This window comes from Somniosus microcephalus, chromosome 5 (assembly GCF_052327205.1).
Source record: "Somniosus microcephalus isolate GS21.2 chromosome 5, FLI_Smic_1.0, whole genome shotgun sequence".
Taxonomy (NCBI): Eukaryota; Metazoa; Chordata; class Chondrichthyes; order Squaliformes; family Somniosidae; genus Somniosus; species Somniosus microcephalus.
The window spans coordinates 183,834,829-183,853,326 of NC_140991.1; the positions used below are offsets into that span (position 1 = coordinate 183,834,829).

The following is an 18,498-nucleotide window of genomic DNA, read 5'->3' on the forward strand; positions in this document are numbered from 1 at the left end:
TTTAGAAGTAGTGGACCAAAATCCTCCTGTGATTTCTCTGAACATGAATGGTATATAAATCGGATAAAAGTTGAGGGAGATCTAGGGATGTTAGTCGACTTGACGCTCGGCATAGTTGATCACTGCAGCGCAGCAATCTAGAAAGCAAACAGAATGCTGAACTATATAGCCAAATCAGGGGAGGTCATGCTCAAACTGTGCAGTGCTCTGGTCAGAGTACTATATCTAGTTTTGGCCACCAAGACACAAAGGAGACATTCAAGTGCTGGACACATTTCAGAGAACAGCCATGAAGCTGATACCTTCTGTCAAAGGACTGAATTATGAGGAAAGAAAGGAGACACTGGGGATTTTTAGCCTTGAATAGAGATGATTGAAAGATGAACTTCTTAGGTCTATAAGATAGTAAACTGTATGGGTAAGATAGAGCCTGAAAATTACTTCAAAATAAATTGCCACAGTAGGAGCAGGGGACACAAAGAAAGACTTGCATTCATATAGCGCCTTTCACGACCACCGGACATTCCAAAGCACTTTACAGCCAATTAAGTACTTTTTGAAGTGTAGTCATTGTTGTAATGCAGGAAATGCGGCAGCCAATTTGTGCTCCGCAAGCTCCCACAAACAGCAATGTGATAATGACCAGATAATTACAACAGTGACTACACTTCAAAAAGAAAAGTCCTTCATTGGCTGTAAAGTGCTTTGGTACGTCCGGTGGTCGTGAAAGATGCTATATAAATGCAGGTCTTTTTCATTATTTTTTCTACTCCCTCCATGGGCAGGTGTTGAGATACCAGAGGCCCCTCGGTTTCATTTTTCCATTCCTGTGTTTCAATCAAAGATGTTTTGCATTCTTTCAAAATTCAATTTGTTTTTCTTTAGAATGAGGACAGATACTACCTGTCTGCCTTTCTCTGTGTCTTTCTTTCTCTCTCCTGTCTCACAGATGTAAGACCCCTCTCTCTCTCTCTCTCTCTCTCTCACACACACACACACACACAAACTCGGGTGTAAGCAATAATCAGCATTGACTTTTCTAACTATCAAAACATGTGAGATAATCAGCTAGTTTCAAAATTCAATTGGTGTTTTATTGGTGTTTTTGAACTAACATTAACATGAGGACTCTCACTCTTTCATTCTTGGCCTCTCCTTAATGCACTTTCTGAAGTTTATAGAACACAAAACAAAAGCAACAGGTGTGTAATCAGTAGCCTTTTCCCTCTCTGTTTAACTAATCATCTCTGTTTTAAAGCAAACACACAATTTAAATTTTACTTGAATAAAGATTTTGAAATTGTTCTTTTGCTTTTCTTGATGCACCCTGGGAAATTAGGTGCACTGCACATGCTCAGACGGTGCAATCTAAATTCAGCTCATAAAGTCACAACTCTGAGCAAAACTATCAAACCCAGGCTCAGGCTTTTGGGAAAGGCCTTATAAGTAAAAACTTTAATGAACATATTAAAAGATAATATTTTACTTATAATGAAATGTGTAATTTTTGATGTAAATTGTTTTTGTTTAAACCCTTATTTTTTAATAACTGAAATTCCAATTACTGAGAAAATTGCTTGTGAAAATATTTTCCAGAAAGCATTTGGACTGAAACGTGGGGAATTGGTGGTCAGATTGTACAATCAGAGTGATGTATTTACATAGGTAAAAGCCATTATAAATGTGGACATTGTCATTTATAATGGGAAGGGGGTAAAAGTGACAACGGGGAGCCGAGGAAGTGCACATGGATGTAAGAACATAACATAAGAAATAGGAGCAGGAGTAGGCCAATCGGCCCCTCGAGCCTGCTCCGCCATTCAATAAGATCATGGCTGATCTGATCCTAACCGCCAATCTACTATCACAGAACTATCTCCTGAATCTAACAGAATTAGACACACGAAATAGGAGCAGGATCAGGCTACACGGCCCCTGGGCCCGCTCCGCTACCCACAGGGCCATGACCGATCCGAGCCTAGACTCATGTCCAAATTCCTGCCCGCTCCCCATAACCCTTTATTCCCTTTACTTCTAGGAAACTGTCTATTTCTGTCTAAATCGCATTTTTATTTTTTATCATCTTTTGAGAGTGAATATAATGATTTACACTAATAAACAGCGGCCCAATTCATTAAGCTTTTGTCACAGGCTGAATGGAAATGAAGGTAGCATTTGAACTTCAGTTTAGTTTAATGATACTCATGGTCTATTTTCTTCAAAACTAAATATAGGCTTATTGCAACAAATGTGATGCATAACAATATAGCTAACACTTTTCACACCTCAAGCAGACAGATGACATTAGCTCAGATGTATAAGGGTCTTGTCAATCTTTTGAAAATTACCAGTAAGTACACTCAAGACTGCTTAATTTATATTGTATTTTCCAATGTACTTGCAGCCCATACACCAGATAACAGTTTTTTGGGCTTTGTGGTGGAGCAGCATTTTAACAGTAATAACATCACTCTCCCTAATAAAATCCCAAGAACTAACAAAGCTCTGGTTTATGGTAAGCTGGCAGACTATTGGAAGGTACGTGCTGTCTTTTACCTCTTAAGCTGTTGACATATTTTCATTATATTTTTTAACCTGAAGATTCTATTACTGCCTAGCCTAGGTGCTAAAAGGTTAGTATTTGGGCTTAAGAAAGGAAATAGAATTGGGGAAAAAAAGAAATAGGATTGGAAGAGGCTACAGGTATCTAGCAGATTAATGATTTCCTATCTAGCAACTGCAAACCAGCTTGTAGAATTGTTCCCTGATGGGAATCTCAGTGGTGCAGACGGTTAGGCATTGGGATTTCTCTTCTGGGATTTGAGTTCAAAATCCATCGCAGACTGATGGGATGAAAGTCTTCTCTTTCTACTAGCTCTAAAGGCCCTATACGTAATGAGTTTGCATGTATTCAATCCAGTGTGGCAGTATTTGGCAAGCTCAATCAGAGAGTTTTCAAGGAGACAGATGTGGGAAATGGTGTGGTGGATGGTGGGGAGTGCGATTCTGGGATTGGAGCTGAGAGGTGTTGTTGAGGCAGGATATGGAATTGTTTCACCATGCTACAACTAAGCTGGGAATGTTTGATGTTGACATTAGAGCACAGAAATTCCAGTGATGCCATTGCAGAACTTTCCATGTGATTCAACAGATTATAACCTTCAATCCATTTTCTAGCTCCAACTACTAAAATTAGCTTGCATAACCCAGCACTTCCTGAAATTTTAATGGTTTCACCTTTTAATGGAAGATTCTTGTTGAATTCTGAGTTCCACCGGCTGATCTTAAAATGGGACCCTTCAATATTATACCCCTCTCTGAATTTCCAATAGTCTGTTCCATTTAAAGGGAGTACTTGATGTATCCCTTGAAGTTGGGATTTTCCCAGTCCCACAGTTCCAATGGTCAACTAAAAAATAGGACCCTTTCAAGTTAGACATTTTTACTTTTTCTTGTCCTTAAATGCATTTGTTAGATTAAATTCCATCTGACAGCCTCTCCCCTCCTCCAACATTTTCATCCCATGTTAAATGGTCTAAATCCCTCTGAACACTATCGATCTCCTTTCTATTTATTACTTGCTCACAAGTCATCAGTAAATTTTATGATATTACTAGTACCCTGCTCCATATCATCCACAAATCGTGTGAACAGTAGTGGACTCGGGCAGATCCCTGTGGAATGCCTCGGTTATTGCCTTACCAAGCACAGCATTTTCCATTTTTTTACTACTTGCTGGCTCCTGTTCTGAAGTGCCAGGCAATGACTATCTCCAACAAGTGAGAGTCTAACCACCGCCCCTTGATATTCAACGGCATTACGATCGCCGAATCCCCCACCATCAACATCCTGGGGGTCACCATTGAACAGAAACTTAACTGGACCAGCCACATAAGTACTGTGGCAACAAGAGCAGGTCAGAGGCTGGGTATTCTGTGGTGAGTGTCTTACCTCCTGACTCCCCAAAGTCTTTCCACAATCTACAAGGCACAAGTAAGGAGTGTGATGGAATACTCTCCACTTGCCTGGATGAGTGCAGCTCCAACAACACTGAAGAAGCTCGACACCATCCAGGACAAAGCAGCCCACTTGATTGGCACCCCATCCACCACCTTAAACATTCACTCCCTCCACCACCGGCTTACAATTCACAATTCACAATTCAAATCGCTTTATTGGCATGATAAGTTACATCTTATGTTGCCAAAGCATCAAAATACATTTATGGTTTAGCACATAAACGCAGTTCTATTCATAGTGTATAAACAGGTATATCCCTGAGTGTATAAATATACCATGGCTGCAGTGTGTAGCATCTACAAGATGCACTGCAGCAACTCCCAAACCTGCGACCTCTTCCACCTAGAAAGACAAGGGCAGCAGGCGCATGGGAACACCACCACTTCCAAGTCCCCCTCCAAGTCGCACACCACCCTGACTTGGAAGTATATCCTTCATCGTCGCTGGGTCAAAATCCTGGAACTCACTCCCACAGTGCTGTTAGGGAGGATCTTCACCACACAGACTGCAGCGATGCAAGAAAGTGGCTCACCACCACCACCTCAAGGGCAATTAGGGATGGGCAATAAATACTGGCTTTGCCAGCGACGCCCACATCCCATAAAGGAATTTTAAAAAACAAATTCTCAAACCATTTGGAAAATCTGTGATCTATTCCATGTGCCCTAACCTTTTCTGACAAAGTAATTTGAGAGAACATTGTGAAATGCCTTCTGAAGGTCTAAATAAACTATCGTTTATCTACTCATTTTGCAGTCTAGATACCTCTTTCAAGAATTTTAGTACATATGTTAAACATTATTGTTTACAGGTGTACTTCTAAAACTATATTCAAACAACTTTATCATCTTTTTGAATATATTGTATCTTAGGAAGTTTATGTTACAGAGTGACATTTCTTGAAAATTAAACAAATTAAAAACCATTTTAAGCCACAACAAAATCATTTTCAAGTTATGCATACCTTCTTCTAAAAAGCTGGTGTAATTTAAGGAAGTTATATTAATGATACTTGTTTGAAAGTTTTGAACTAAAGCCTACATTGGCCAACGTAAGGAATGTTCTATTTGTAATTATGCCTCCTGATTTTTACAGGATAAAATATCATTCCTGGATATTGTCAGAAAATATGCTGAGATCCATGGTACATTTCACAATGAACGTAATGTTGTTTTACCCGAGTATGTAATTAATCATGGAATCCTCAGTGGGCATGACCTTCACCTCTTACTAAGAGAGACTACGGTTTGTAAGATGTTAACAATCTGTAGTAAAGTAATTGGCTATCACATTGATGGACACATGTAGCATATTTATATAATTTTTTTGAAACATTTAGGAAAAGACAATCTTTGAAGTTAGAGATATTCAGCAATGCCTTTAGGAAACCATGATATACAATGACTGGAAACATGTAAAATAAAAGAGGCTGGGGTAAGATTTAAAGTATGAATATGAAAGGTCTTGACGAAGTGTTAAGGTCCCTGCCTACTTAAATGAAAAAGACTAAATAGTGACTGAAAGAAAAATATTTTTAAAAAATAATAGGGATGTTTAACGATGAAGCTGACAAAAACATAGTGGCAACTTAAAACAGCCTATGAATGTAACGACTCATTCCGAGAGATTGGATTTAACATTATGCATATGTTATTAAATGTTAATCACAGTATGGGCAATGTAGTAATTATTGTGACTAGTGTTTGTGTAAATAATTGTATTGTTTCATTATTGAGTTATGCCAAACCATTAGACCAAGACTCCATATCTGTTCCTGTGGCTCAGGTGGAGGCTGGAGATCTCATGGCACTATTCAGAGAAGAGCAGAGACTTCCCTCAGCACCCTGGCTAACATTCCTTCCTCTAGCAACACCATCATAAGCAGATTAACTGGTGGGATGTTGCTGTGTGCAGAATAGCAGCCAAGTGCCTCTGCACTTAAAAGTAATCGATTGTATGTGAAGTCTTTTGAAGCATTTCTAAGAGCTGTGATAAGGTTGTATATAAAGTTACGTTTTTCTGTCCACATGCCACAATCCTAATGACTGGAAAGTAGAAAGTTCCAGGTAGCCAATGTTGAGATTATTTTTCTAGTAAAAACATTACTTTACAACAGATACTTTGAGGTACTTAACCTTAACATTGGGAATAACTTCATGAAGAGAACTAAGTGGCACAATAGATTAGCACATTACTATTTTCACTTTTGGGGACATGGATTTAAACCCAGCCCAATTTATTTATTTTTAATCAGATTAATTTATTTTTATTTAGGGTGAGACTCTTTTTGGGGTATTTTCATTCTTTGTCCATTTCTGGCTGAAAGGCTAGAGAATTATGTGGCTATTGCTTGGCATGTCCACATGGCAGACCAATTGAGATCACAGACTAAGCAGGTAGAAAATCTGAAGGACCAATACTTTGTGCTGTCTTGCTGCCCAGATCATGAGTGCAGCATCGAGGTATCTTTGAATAGCATTATAAATCTTTGAGACACTCCAGAGAACATGAAGAAGAGATGTCATGGGGATGGTAAACTCTGTGATTTGAATTCCTTCACTGCTCACTGTGAGCATTTTCTGAGGGTTGTGGGTATGTACTTCTGATGGTGACGGACACTTTGAGAGCTGAAAACTTGAAGTGACTTGCTTCCACCTGAAAAGTTCTGCCTCCTTTTCTTAGCATATGATTTTTTTCTGAATATATCTTCAATAGTTGAGTGTTTGCCAATAATCTGTAATGTATACAAGCATTGTCTTAATGTTTATCACACATTTTAAAAAAATAGAAGTACATCACCTTCAAAAAATACTTTGCAAATCTTGTTTGCTTCAAAACTCCGTGCAATTATATGAATTACCTTAAAGTGCAGCGATGTAGATTGTATTAATGGCACGATTGCAGAGTTCATTTGTTTACAAACACAATGGTTGAATCATATAATTATGTCACTTCTACACAAACAAAAAAGCTTTGTGGAACACTTTTTCATTAATATAGCACACCTTTAATCTATCTCCTTGTTTTTACTGGAAACCTCTGCCTGATGCAAACATTTTAATAGACTATTGACTGATAGCAATGTAATTCTTCTCCTATGTTTTGTTATTTACTCTTGCACAGTATCTCACACCAGATGTTTAATATTTTTCAAAATTTGTCATTTATCCATTTGAAATTAATTGGCCCAGAATTCGTGGTGGGTAATAAAAGCGAAAGAACAGCATTTGCTGTTATTACCTCTTTGAAACTGACCACAACTTCAGGATGTAGGGCATGCGCATCCTAACATGGAAATCCTGAAGTTGCGGTCGGTCATTCACTGCTCCGACACTGGCTGTGCTGTGCCGCCCACCCCCTGCCCAATAGCCAGCAATCAGGGAAATCAGTGAAAGTGACTAAAACTTTGGCTCTTCTGCAATAATATCGCTGTTAAATACCCCATTAAAAGTTAGACCCGTTTGGATTAGATGTAACTGGGGTTTTAACAGCGTATTGACTGCTCAATAAACAGTATGGCCATGAAAAACTAATTTTAATTTTGTGGAGTGTCAAATTTATCCATTTTAATAAAAATTAAAAATTAAGACATTCTACATTTTTTTTTTAATTAAAAAGCTTGTTCAGCTTTATTTCAGGTTTACCTTTTTCCCCATGTGAGCGCCCCAATCTTTATTTTGCTCTCTCTAACATTTTTAAAAAGGAGCTGATTCTACAAAGGAGCTTACTCACATCCTGGTTCTCGGTCTGAGAGAATTCTGCATTGTGATTGGGTGCTTAGACAGTGTGTTGATGTCACAGCAGCTCGCTATAGGGATTCCCCATTAACTTACGCTGATTTCAACCGCATGTCAAAAAAGCCGAACTTCTTGCCACAGAGATCACGAGATCTTTGTGGGAAGCTCACTTCGGGGCCAGCGATGAATGCCTTTGCTTCGCCGCTGACCACAAATTACGGGCCATTGTTCCATTTACTGACTGAATTAAGCAAGGATTGACTTGTGTTTGTTCGTAGATATTTAGAGGAACATAATGTTTGCCCATCGAAGGTTTCTGATATTTCGCTATATGTATGTTTGAAAGACTGATGTACATTTGGTAAGATTTTGGAGAGATTAAAATACTAATGATTGTAGAAACTCTGCATTCATCCCCTCCAAAAGGGAACAATTTAAAGCTATAGTTGTTTCCTTGAGGTTTTGCCGATTCCCTAATGACAATCAACCTCTCACATTGATGCTATTGATACTACACTGTGGCCTTCACATACGCTCGTTGTATGGCAAATACAACTGCTTCTCAATGAGGCCAGGAAAAGGCAGAAACAGGTTCCTCCCCCCCATCCACATTGTGCTAATTCTATACCCTAAAGAGACCAGAATTTCTACTAGAGCCTCTGTCAATGTATCTTATTAAAAATTCATACACTTATTTTTTCAGTCTGATGAAAGTGATGAATGCAGTATTAATTTGTAAAATATTGATTTCACCCTTTAGGTTTTTGTGGGACTCGGATTTCCCTATGAAGGCCCTGCACCCCTAGAAGCAATAGCAAATGGCTGCATATTTCTGAATGTAAATTTTAACCCTCCAAAGAGCAGGAAAAACACTCCATTCTTTCAAGGGAAACCAACTTTCAGAGAGGTGTTGCATATGAGATATTCATAATTCAGTTTGAATTAAGTGTTTAAACTTGCCATTTATGAAGTTTAAATTCTAATTATAAAATGTTAACCATACTGCTATATGAAAAATGTGTTTTGATGACTACTTTCCTATAGAGGTGATGGGAGACTAATTTCAGATATATATTGTAGCTAGTCAATCTCCAAAGGTATTGCACATGGGTAGTCAATACAGTTAGATTTTTTTTAGGACAAACTGGGTAAGGGCGGGTGGATAATGGAACCAATGTGGGGGATTGGGGAGGGGAGAGGAAGGCAATGTTGAGGAAGGGGAATCCCGATCAAAGCCAATGGAGGAAGGGGGGTTGTGGATGTGAAATGTATTCGGGGGAAGAGTTACTATAAAAGGGGAAATTAAGTGGGCAGGGGTAGCCTGTGATAGAGCAATGCAGCAAATGGGATGTTGGAGGGGGAAAAGGATTAGCAGCCACTGAGTGGGTTGGAACGGGATATGCAGCCAAAGGGGTAGGGGATGACTTGACATCTTGTTCATCAGAGGGAGAAAGAGGGTGGAATATTGCTCATCGGGGGTGGAGGGGCCTGTAAGCTTGTTCAGTGGTGGGAAGTGTGGTGGGTGGTGGGAGACCGGCTCTTCCACTCGATGGATGATACTGCTTGCTTGTCCTCTGCAGTTCTGTCCACTGTCGGAAAATCCACTGCTTTTCACCTTCTGTATTTCTCTATTGGGGCCAGAATCTTGTTCAACAGGGAGGAGGTGTGGAAGGTGGTTGGGGCCAGAATCTTGCTCAGCTAGGAGGAGGGGTGAGGGTGGTTGCAATTTTGCTCAGCGGAGTTGAGATTGGAGACTGAAATATTGTTGTTTGGGGGAGACAGTTCTGGGAAGAAATCTTGTGCAGTTAATTAGTCATGTAAAGTTACGTTTATAGCGCCACCTATAAGTGCAATACCTTTAGAAAATAAGGTCGCTTACTGTTTTTTTTTATGTACTGTATGACATAAGAAAACTACTAGGCACTTGGTCTAAGCGTTAAACAAAGCTTTAATCAACTGTTTTACAACATGGAAGTCTAGTTGTGTCCTTCACTAGTTCCTGTTAAAGAATGTTCCGAGCAAGCTGGGCCCATGCCCGAGTATTTATACTCTCCCTGGACAGCGCCACCAACAGGCTGCCCAGTATTATTTCATAAGTCATTTCCACATGAACGACAAGATTCATGTCACTGTATATGTATTACTGAGTGTGTGTTTCCATCAGTTCTCCCTTTATAAATGAAACATGAGTGCTGTTGATCCTCATTTGGGGATAATGGCCCAGAAATTCGAGTCGGGGGCTTGCCGCGCGTGTAAGCCCCTGATCTGCACTTACCCGACGCGCCGGCCGTTGAGCTTCAGGGACGCCTGGAATTGCTGTTTTATAATGTTGACTCCCGGGCAGCGTCTGACGTCACGCCGCCCAGGAGTGCAGCCAGCACGAAGCCTGGAGCGCGCAGTGCAACTGAGACACGCCCCTTGAGGTCTCAGTTTAACAGGACACGCCCCCAATGTTTCTGCCAAGCTGCTAAGCATTTTTACATGCAAAGCAGCAGTTTAAATAGGTTTTTGGAAGTTTTTTGAAGCTTTTGGTAACTTTTATAAACTTTTAAAAACGTTTACATTATTTTGAAGAATCTGAAGTAGTTTTAAACAGAATTAAAGCAATTTAAAGACTTTTAAAAGCCCTAAAAGAATTTTTTTAATTCCATTTATTTATTTAGCAATGTCGTCGTCATACGTGTCTTCACACTGTTCCCTTTGGGGAACTGTATGAAGTGGTGGAAGGATTTATGGCCATGATTAACGCTCATTCCGTGACCGTAACCATCTTTGAACCAGCCATTAGGGCGGTTAGTCCTATGGCGGGAGGGTTTTACGGGCTCCCACAAGCTATACAAGGAGGGGGGGCCACCCACACCCACGGACGCAAATATCCCACTGGATGTCAACCCAGAATTTAGAGCCGGAGCTCCGACTCCACTTGCCGGGACTGTCTGGAGCGGGGTTCAAAACCCTACCCTGATCTGGCCCAGCGGTGGGGATCCTACCGCTATGCCAAAGGCCCAATCCGATTAGCAACGTGAAGTGGCTGGAATGAGCACAATTCACGGCATTAAAAGAACTCGCAATTGAACTGATGATGACCTCAGCAATCTCCTCAAGGAGGTGGAGGCGCAGCGCCTGCTCATCATTGGTAATGAGAAGTCAAAGGCGCCGCAAAAAGGGCAGATGATAGCTTGGTCTTTCAAGTGGCAGCATAGGGCTCCAGTCACGGGGAGGGAAAAGGCGCAGGAAACGTATGGGTGTCACCTTTTGTGCGGAGTGGGCCTTTTGCGTAGCAGTAAGCATCCCCGCCGCTGGGCCAGAAGGAGTAGGGTTTCGAACCCCACTCCAGACAGTCCCGGCAAGTGGAGTCGGAGCTCCAACTATAAATTCTGGGTGGACATCCAGCAGGATACTTGCGTCTGCGGGTGTGGGTGGCCCCCCCCCCACTCAGATGGGTTGTGGGAGCCCGTAAAACCCTCACACCATAGGACTAACCACCCTGATGGCTGGTTCAAAGATGGTTACGGTCACGGAATGAGCGTTAATCACGGCCATAAATCCTTCCACCACTTCATACAGTTCCCGAAAGGGAACAGTGTGAGGATACGTACGACGATGACCTCTTGCGCAATGCACCTCCTTGGACCCTCAGTCGCAGATGCGAGGGGGCAAATCGTGCAATTGTTAAATTTTTCATTTTACTGACATGTAAAATGTTGGCCCAGTAATTCCCTTCCAAATGCGCGAGTACGGTCGGGGTACTTAAGCGTCTGGCCGGAGGAAATGCCGGTTTTCAGCATGCACAGCGCATGCGGGGAAAACCGGCATTTCCTGTCCTCTGAACGAAGGGGTTCAGAGGCAGAACGCGTGCGCAGTAAAATTCGCCGCTTTCATTCATGCTTTCAGTGAGGTCAAGTCCTTACAACTTACACATGAAAAAAGCATGGGTACAGTTGCTCCAGAGGCTGCGGAGGAAGATATTTCCTATCGTGGAGCTTCTGAAAGTATGTATGTCTGTATATATTCCTTTGCGTGTTATGTATATATTCCTTTACTTATGCGTATGAATGTATTATTTAATTATGACTTTCAGAGAAAGTAACTTATTGGAAAATCATAATTAAAAACATACATTCATACACATAAGTAAAGGAATATAAAACATACATACATATACGTAAAGGAATATATGCGGACATACATACATAATTACTTATTACTGATGAAAAGTTTCTTTCTTAAAAGTGCTGGAAATGTTACATTACTCATTTTAGAACACTCATTTTCACATTCAATTCACACAGCCACAATTGCTCCTTCTACCTACCGTTCTGAAAACCCGTTTATTAAAAAAAAAAAAAAAAAAAAAATTTAAACTTTAAAACTTACTTAAAATTTCTTAAAATAACTTCCCTCCCTTTCCCAAACAAAAATATTGCCTTTCAGAAGCTCCACGATAAAATATATCTTCCCCCGCAGCCTTGGAACAACTTTACACATGCTTTTTTCAAGTGTAACTTGTAAGGACTTACCCTCACTGAATCCATGAATGAAATCGACGAAGTTCACTGCGCAAGCGCTGCCTGTGCAGTCGCACGCGCTGTGCCTCTGAACCCCTTCGTTCAGAGGACTGGAAATGCCGGCGTTCCCCGCATGCGCTGTGCATGCTGAACGCTGGCATTTCCACCGGCCAGATGCATGAGTACCCAGACTGTACTCACGCATTTGGACCCGAATTTCTGGCCCAATGTTTTCGAGAAGTTACTCAATCTGTTAGCATTAGGATGCCAAAAATGTCAGTTATAAAAAAGTGTTCTAGCTTCAACTATGTACGTTAATTCGACTGTTGTACATATGTGGGCTCAGTAAATCCTCAATCTAGTGCCTCTGGGGATTAAAAATTTAAACAAAAATATTTTTAAGAGTTGCTCTGACGAATCACTTGGATCGTTTCATGTTATCCCGCTCTGAAATTTTAGTTGCTCCACCCTGCTTTTCTTCACTTTGCACAGGTAATTTATCCCAGAAATATGTTGAGGACTGAATAGGGGAGTAAAACTAACCAGGATGAAAATACGTCATTGAAGGTTTTAAAGGCGAAAGATAGGGTGCGTAAATGTACAGTGAAAGAAAAGGATATGGAGAAGTATAAAACAAGAGAAGGAAGGCCAAGAAACTGATGAAAGATACAAAGAGGGAACATGAGAGAAATATAGTAGTAAATATAAAAGACAATATCAAGGCATTCTTTAAGTATATCAGGGGAAAGAGATGGGTAAAGAGAGTCGTTGGACCTTTACCAGTGGGGAGGTGATGTACGAGGACAGGGAACTGGCAGAATTATTAAATCATTATTTTCTAACTGTTCTTACCACTGAAAAGGGGGTTGAGATGCTTTAGTTAAGAGAGGACTTTAAAGGAGATTATCTAGAAGAACAGGGGTCTGAATTGGGAGACCCAGCAACGGTTCAGAAGGGACAGGTCAAGTTCAACCAATTTACTGGAGTTCTTTAGAATCATAGAATCACAGAACCATAGAAATTTACAGCACAGAAGGAGGCCATTGTGTCTGTGCCAGCTGAAAAAGAGTTAGCCAACCTAATCCCACTTTCCAGCTCTTGGTCCGTAGCCTTGTAGGTTACGGCACTTCAAGTGCATATCCAAGTACTTTTTAAATGTGATGAGGGTTTCTGCCTCTACCACCGTTTCAGGCAGTGAGTTCCAGACCCCCACTGCCCTCTAACCCTTCTACCAATTACATCAAATCTACCAATTACTTTTAAATTCTTTGATGAAGTTACAGGCCTAATGGATAAGGGTAAGGCGGTGGGTGTTTCCTACCTAGAATTCAGGAAGGCATTTGACACTCATGCTGAAGATCGTCAATTTCTTTTCTGCCCATTACCTACCCACATTACATGTGCCATCAGTTTGAGTGGGAAAATCCATCCCTAACATTTTAATAGTGTCATCCCTTTAAGGGGATGTATTTGATTTGTTTCTCCATAGGATTTTGCTTATCGAACTGGCCTACTTAAAAAAGAGACATTCATGTTCTATACATCTGCAATAACTCAGTCCATCTACATAATTATTTCAGATCTTTCTCAATGTTGCCACTCTCATTTCTGCTCATCATCTGGCCAAATAGCTTTGTGCTGTCACTAAATTTAATACTACTACAGACACATCGTTCCATAGCACTCACAAGTATTGTAATAGCAGGGGTTACAGAACAGATCCCTGTGGAACTCCGCTGGTTATTTTTTTCCCAGGCAGAGAATTTCCCATTTATCACCACTTCCTATCTTTGGTTGCCAGTTAATCTGAATAATTTGTAACTACTCCATGAGCTTTAAGCTATTGTGCCAATAAATAAATGAGTGGTCTTCTACATTTTATGTTAAAAGAGAGGAGTGACAACACCTCCGGCACATTTTATTGTTTTTATGCTTGAACTCCTCTATTCCAGCATAAAACATTCTGAAACATTCATTGGCATTAGCTGATCTGATTAAACTGTGGTGTAACAATTAGGTAACAGAATTTGATTTCCTTTGCATTTCAGGCTTGTATCTCAGTTCCAATATCTGGGTATCCAGATGTGTGTGTTTCTCCTCTTGCCAAATCACTTTTAAGTAAGGATTTTCTTGAGAACTGAATGGAGGGAGAGCACTCAGCATTGCATCAATGATTTTCCATTTACTCTTCCTGAATATATGTTTTGCATCAATTTCAAATGTCTTTACAAATCAGTGTTAATGTCCTAATGTCTTCTACAATTGTCTGTCATGAAAATTGGTTAAAGTAAGGCAGCTTGAATAGTATAACAGGTTTCTGTACTAAAAACCTTATCTTCATTTTCACTAACAGCTCTCATCTCAGCATCCTTATGCAGAGGTTTATATTGGGAAGCCCCATGTTTGGACTGTTAACACTGACAACCCCAGTGATGTAGAAGAAGCACTGCGTCAAATAATGGAACTGAAGGTAATTGGGAAAACACGCTGCAAGTATTAAATCATGTTACACGTTTACACTTTATTGTACTGGGCTTGCACTAATAACTTTGTAATATAATTAATACTACTTAAAGCTCAGCACCCTGCTCCTCCTGGCCTCACCAAAAAAAAAAATAGATAAGAGATATTGTCTAATCCTTCTGGTCCCACAAAAAAACTCTAGCCTACTCCTAGCCCTTCCAAGGCCCGCCCTCCTCCCGCCAAGCTCCAATTGTCAGCCGGCTCAGCGTGGGAACCAGCCAATTGCGGGCAGCATGTAAATGAGGCCTGAGTGCCTCACTGGCAAGAATGAGCAGGCGGCAGTGGACCTGCAGTTTTTCCAGATTTGGTAAGTGCCAGAGCCTTATCCATCTCTTTGGTGAATGGCCTTGATAAAATGATGTTGGTGAGCAGTCAGAAACAGAGCAAAGCAGCTCTTCTTTTTACGGTCCTATTTTGATGGCAATCTGCATGGATTTTGGAATTCAGTAGTATTTGGGTGGCAATGGAATCAGCTCTGACATGCGTGACTCTACCTTGGGAGGGGTTAGCACCACCATGGTTACGGAGAAGTTTTCAGGCTTCCCTACTCAAGTGGGTGAAATCTAGGGTCTCCATAATACTTACTGTCTCTGAAAACAGAAATGAATACTAAAGGAAAGAATCTTTAATTGTAATCATTCCACAGCTGCTTGTAATTCTGGAATTTGAAGTTCTTACGTGGGTTACAATTTAAAAGTGTACCGAGAGACTGGGTCCAAATAATATCAGTAGATTACTTGTCATGCTGTTACTTGCTTATTTATCCTGTTATTATTTAATCACCTGTGGCCACTTCCTGCATGCTAATCCTCATGGTCTGGATGGAACAAGGATTTGCACCTGTGCCATTCAGTGCAGGACTTCTGACTTATTTGTAGCGGAATTGAGCTGTATAATACTCATTATGTAAAACGGTATTTTGCTACAGCAGTACGAACGTTTGACTTCAGTGCATTTTATTGTTGGTAACTTCTGAATGAAAACAGCTGTGAAGCTGCCTTTCGAAAAACTAAATTGGAGAACTGAAAAAGGAAATAAGAGGGGCAGAGTGCCTGAGAATAGATTCGAGGGTAACATAAAAGGATACCCAAACGCCTTTTCTAAACATATATATATCACACATAGTAAAAGGGTACTCAAAGGAAGGGTGGGGCCAATTAGGGACCAAAAAGATCATCATATGGAGGCAAAGGGCATGGCTGAGATACTAATTGAGTACTTTCTATCTGTATTCACTAAGGAAGGACGTAGTAGAGAAATTGGATAGGATAAAAATAGATAAAGAGGAGGTACTTAAAAGATTGGCAATGCTCAAAGTAGAAAAGTCCAGATGGGATGTATCCTAGGTTGCTGAGGGAAATAAGGGTAGAGTTATAGCAGAGGCTCTGGCCACAATCTTCCAATCCTCCTCCGATATGAGAGTGGTGCCAGAGGATTGCAAATGTTACACCCCTGTTCAAAAAAGCAGAGAGGGATAAACCCGGCAACTACAGGCCAGTCAGCCTATTGCCTGTATTGGGAAACTTTTAGACACAATAATCCAAGACAAAGTTAATATTCACTTGGAAAAATATGGGTTAATAAACAATAGCCAACACAGCAAATTGTTAAAGACAAATTGTGTTTGACTAACTTAATTGAGTTCTTTGATGAAATAATGGGGAAGGTTGATGAAGATCGTGTGATTGATGTTGTGTATATGGACATTCAAAAAGCTTTGATAACCACATAATAGATAAAGGTGAACCAGTGGAGGTAGTGTATTTGTATTTTCAAAAGGCATTCGATAAGGTGCCACATAAAAGATTTTACACAAGGGCTCATGGAGTTCAGGGTAATATAGTAGCATTGATAGATGATTGTTTTCTGTCCTTTAACCAGAGAGTAGAAATAAACGGGTAATTTCCAGGTTGGCAAACTGTTACTAGCTATTTACAATCTATATTAATGACTTAAATTTTTTTAATATATTCGTTCCTGGGATGTGGGTGTCGCTGGCAATGCCAGCATTTATTGCCCTTGAGAAGGTGGTGGTGAGCCGCCGCCTTCAACCGCAACAGTTCGTGAGGTGAAGGTACTCCCACAGTGCTGTTAGGGATGGAGTTCCAGGATTTTGACCCAGCGACCATGAAGGAACGACGATATATTTCCAAGTCAGGATGGTGTGTAACTTGGAGGGGAACTTGCAGGTGATGGTGTTCCCATGTGCCTGCTGCCCTTGTCCTTCTAAGTGGTAGAGGTCGCAGGTTTGGTAGGTGCTGCCAAAGAAGCCTTGGCGAGTTGCTGCAGTGCATCTTGTAGATGGTACACACTGTAGCTATGGTGCACCGGTGGTGGAGGGAGTGAATGTTTAAGGTGGTGGATGGGGTTCCAATCAAGCAGGCTGCTTTATCTTGGATGGTGTCAAGCTTCTTGGGTGTTGTTGGAGCTGCACTCATCCAGGCAAGTGGAGAGTATTCCATCACGCTCCTTACTTGTGCCTTGTAGATAGTGGAAAGGCTTTGGGGAGTCAGGAGGTGAGACACTGCAGAATACCCAGCCGCTGACCTCTTGTTGCCTGAATGTCGTCAGGTCTTGCTGCATGCGGGCATGGACTGCTTCATTATCTGAGGAGTTGCGAATAAAACTGAACACTGCAATCATCAGCGAGCATCTCCATTTCTGACCTTATGATGGAGGGAAGGTCATTGATGAAGCAGCTGAAGTTGGTTGGGCCTAGGGCACTGCCCTGAGGAACTCCTGCAACGATATCCTCGGGCTGAGATGATTGACCTCCCAACAACCACAACCATCTTTCTTTGTGCTAGGTATGACTCCAGCCAGTGGAGAGTTTTCCCCCTGATTCCCATTGACATCAGTTTTACTAGGGCTCCTTGATGCCATACTCAGCAAAATGCTGTCTTGATGTCAAGATCAGTCACTCTCACCTCACCTCTGGAATTCAGCTCCTTTGTCCATGTTTGGACCAAGGCTGTAATGAGGTCGGGAGCTGAGTGGTCTTGGCAGAACCCAAACTGAGCATTGGTGAGCAGGTTATTGGTGAATAAGTGCCACTTGATAGCACTGTCGACAACACCTTGCATCACTTTGCTGAGGATTGAGAGTAGACTGATGGGGCAGTAATTGGCCGGATTAAATTTGTCTTGCTTTTTATAAGCAGTTTTCCACATTGATGGATAGGTGCCAGTGTTTTACCTGTACTGGAACAGCTTTGCTAGAGGCACGGCTGGTTCTGGAGCACAACTCTTCAGCATGACAGCCGAGAAATTGTCAGGGCCCATAGCTTTTGCTGTATCCAGTGCGCTCAGCCGTTTCTTGATATCACGTGGAGTGAATCGAATTGGCTGAAGACTGGCTTCTGTGATGGTGGGGACCTCAGAAGTAGGCCGATATGGATCGTCCACTCGGCACTTCTGCCTGAAAATGGTTGCAAACGCTTCAGCCTTGTCTTTTTGCACTCGCGTGCTGGGCTCCTCCATCATTAAGGATGGGGATATTCATGGAGCCTCCTCCTCCCGTTAGTTGTTTAATTGTCCACCACCATTCACGGCTGGATGTGGCAGGACTGCAGAGCTTTGATCTGATCCGTTGATTGTGGGATTGCTTAGTGTAATCTATGTACCTTTAAGGGGGGAACTACTTTCTACAGCTCATGTATACTGTAGTACCGGCAGTGACCACACCTGTATATAACGCTGACTAGTAATCTG

At 41.3% G+C, this 18,498-nt stretch overlaps 1 protein-coding gene across 2 annotated transcripts in view; it reads left to right on the forward strand.

Moving 5' to 3' along the window:
• ccdc126 (coiled-coil domain containing 126) overlaps positions 1–18,498 on the forward strand; it is a 145,134-nt gene that overhangs the window by 79,553 nt on the left and 47,083 nt on the right. For both annotated transcript variants that reach the window (XM_085988478.1, XM_085988473.1), the window contains 4 exons: positions 2,405–2,538; positions 5,116–5,265; positions 8,518–8,664; positions 14,619–14,735. In XM_085988478.1, coding sequence (XP_085844604.1) covers positions 2,405–2,538; positions 5,116–5,265; positions 8,518–8,664; positions 14,619–14,735 — 548 coding nt within the window. The remainder of the gene's footprint in view (positions 1–2,404; positions 2,539–5,115; positions 5,266–8,517; positions 8,665–14,618; positions 14,736–18,498) is intronic.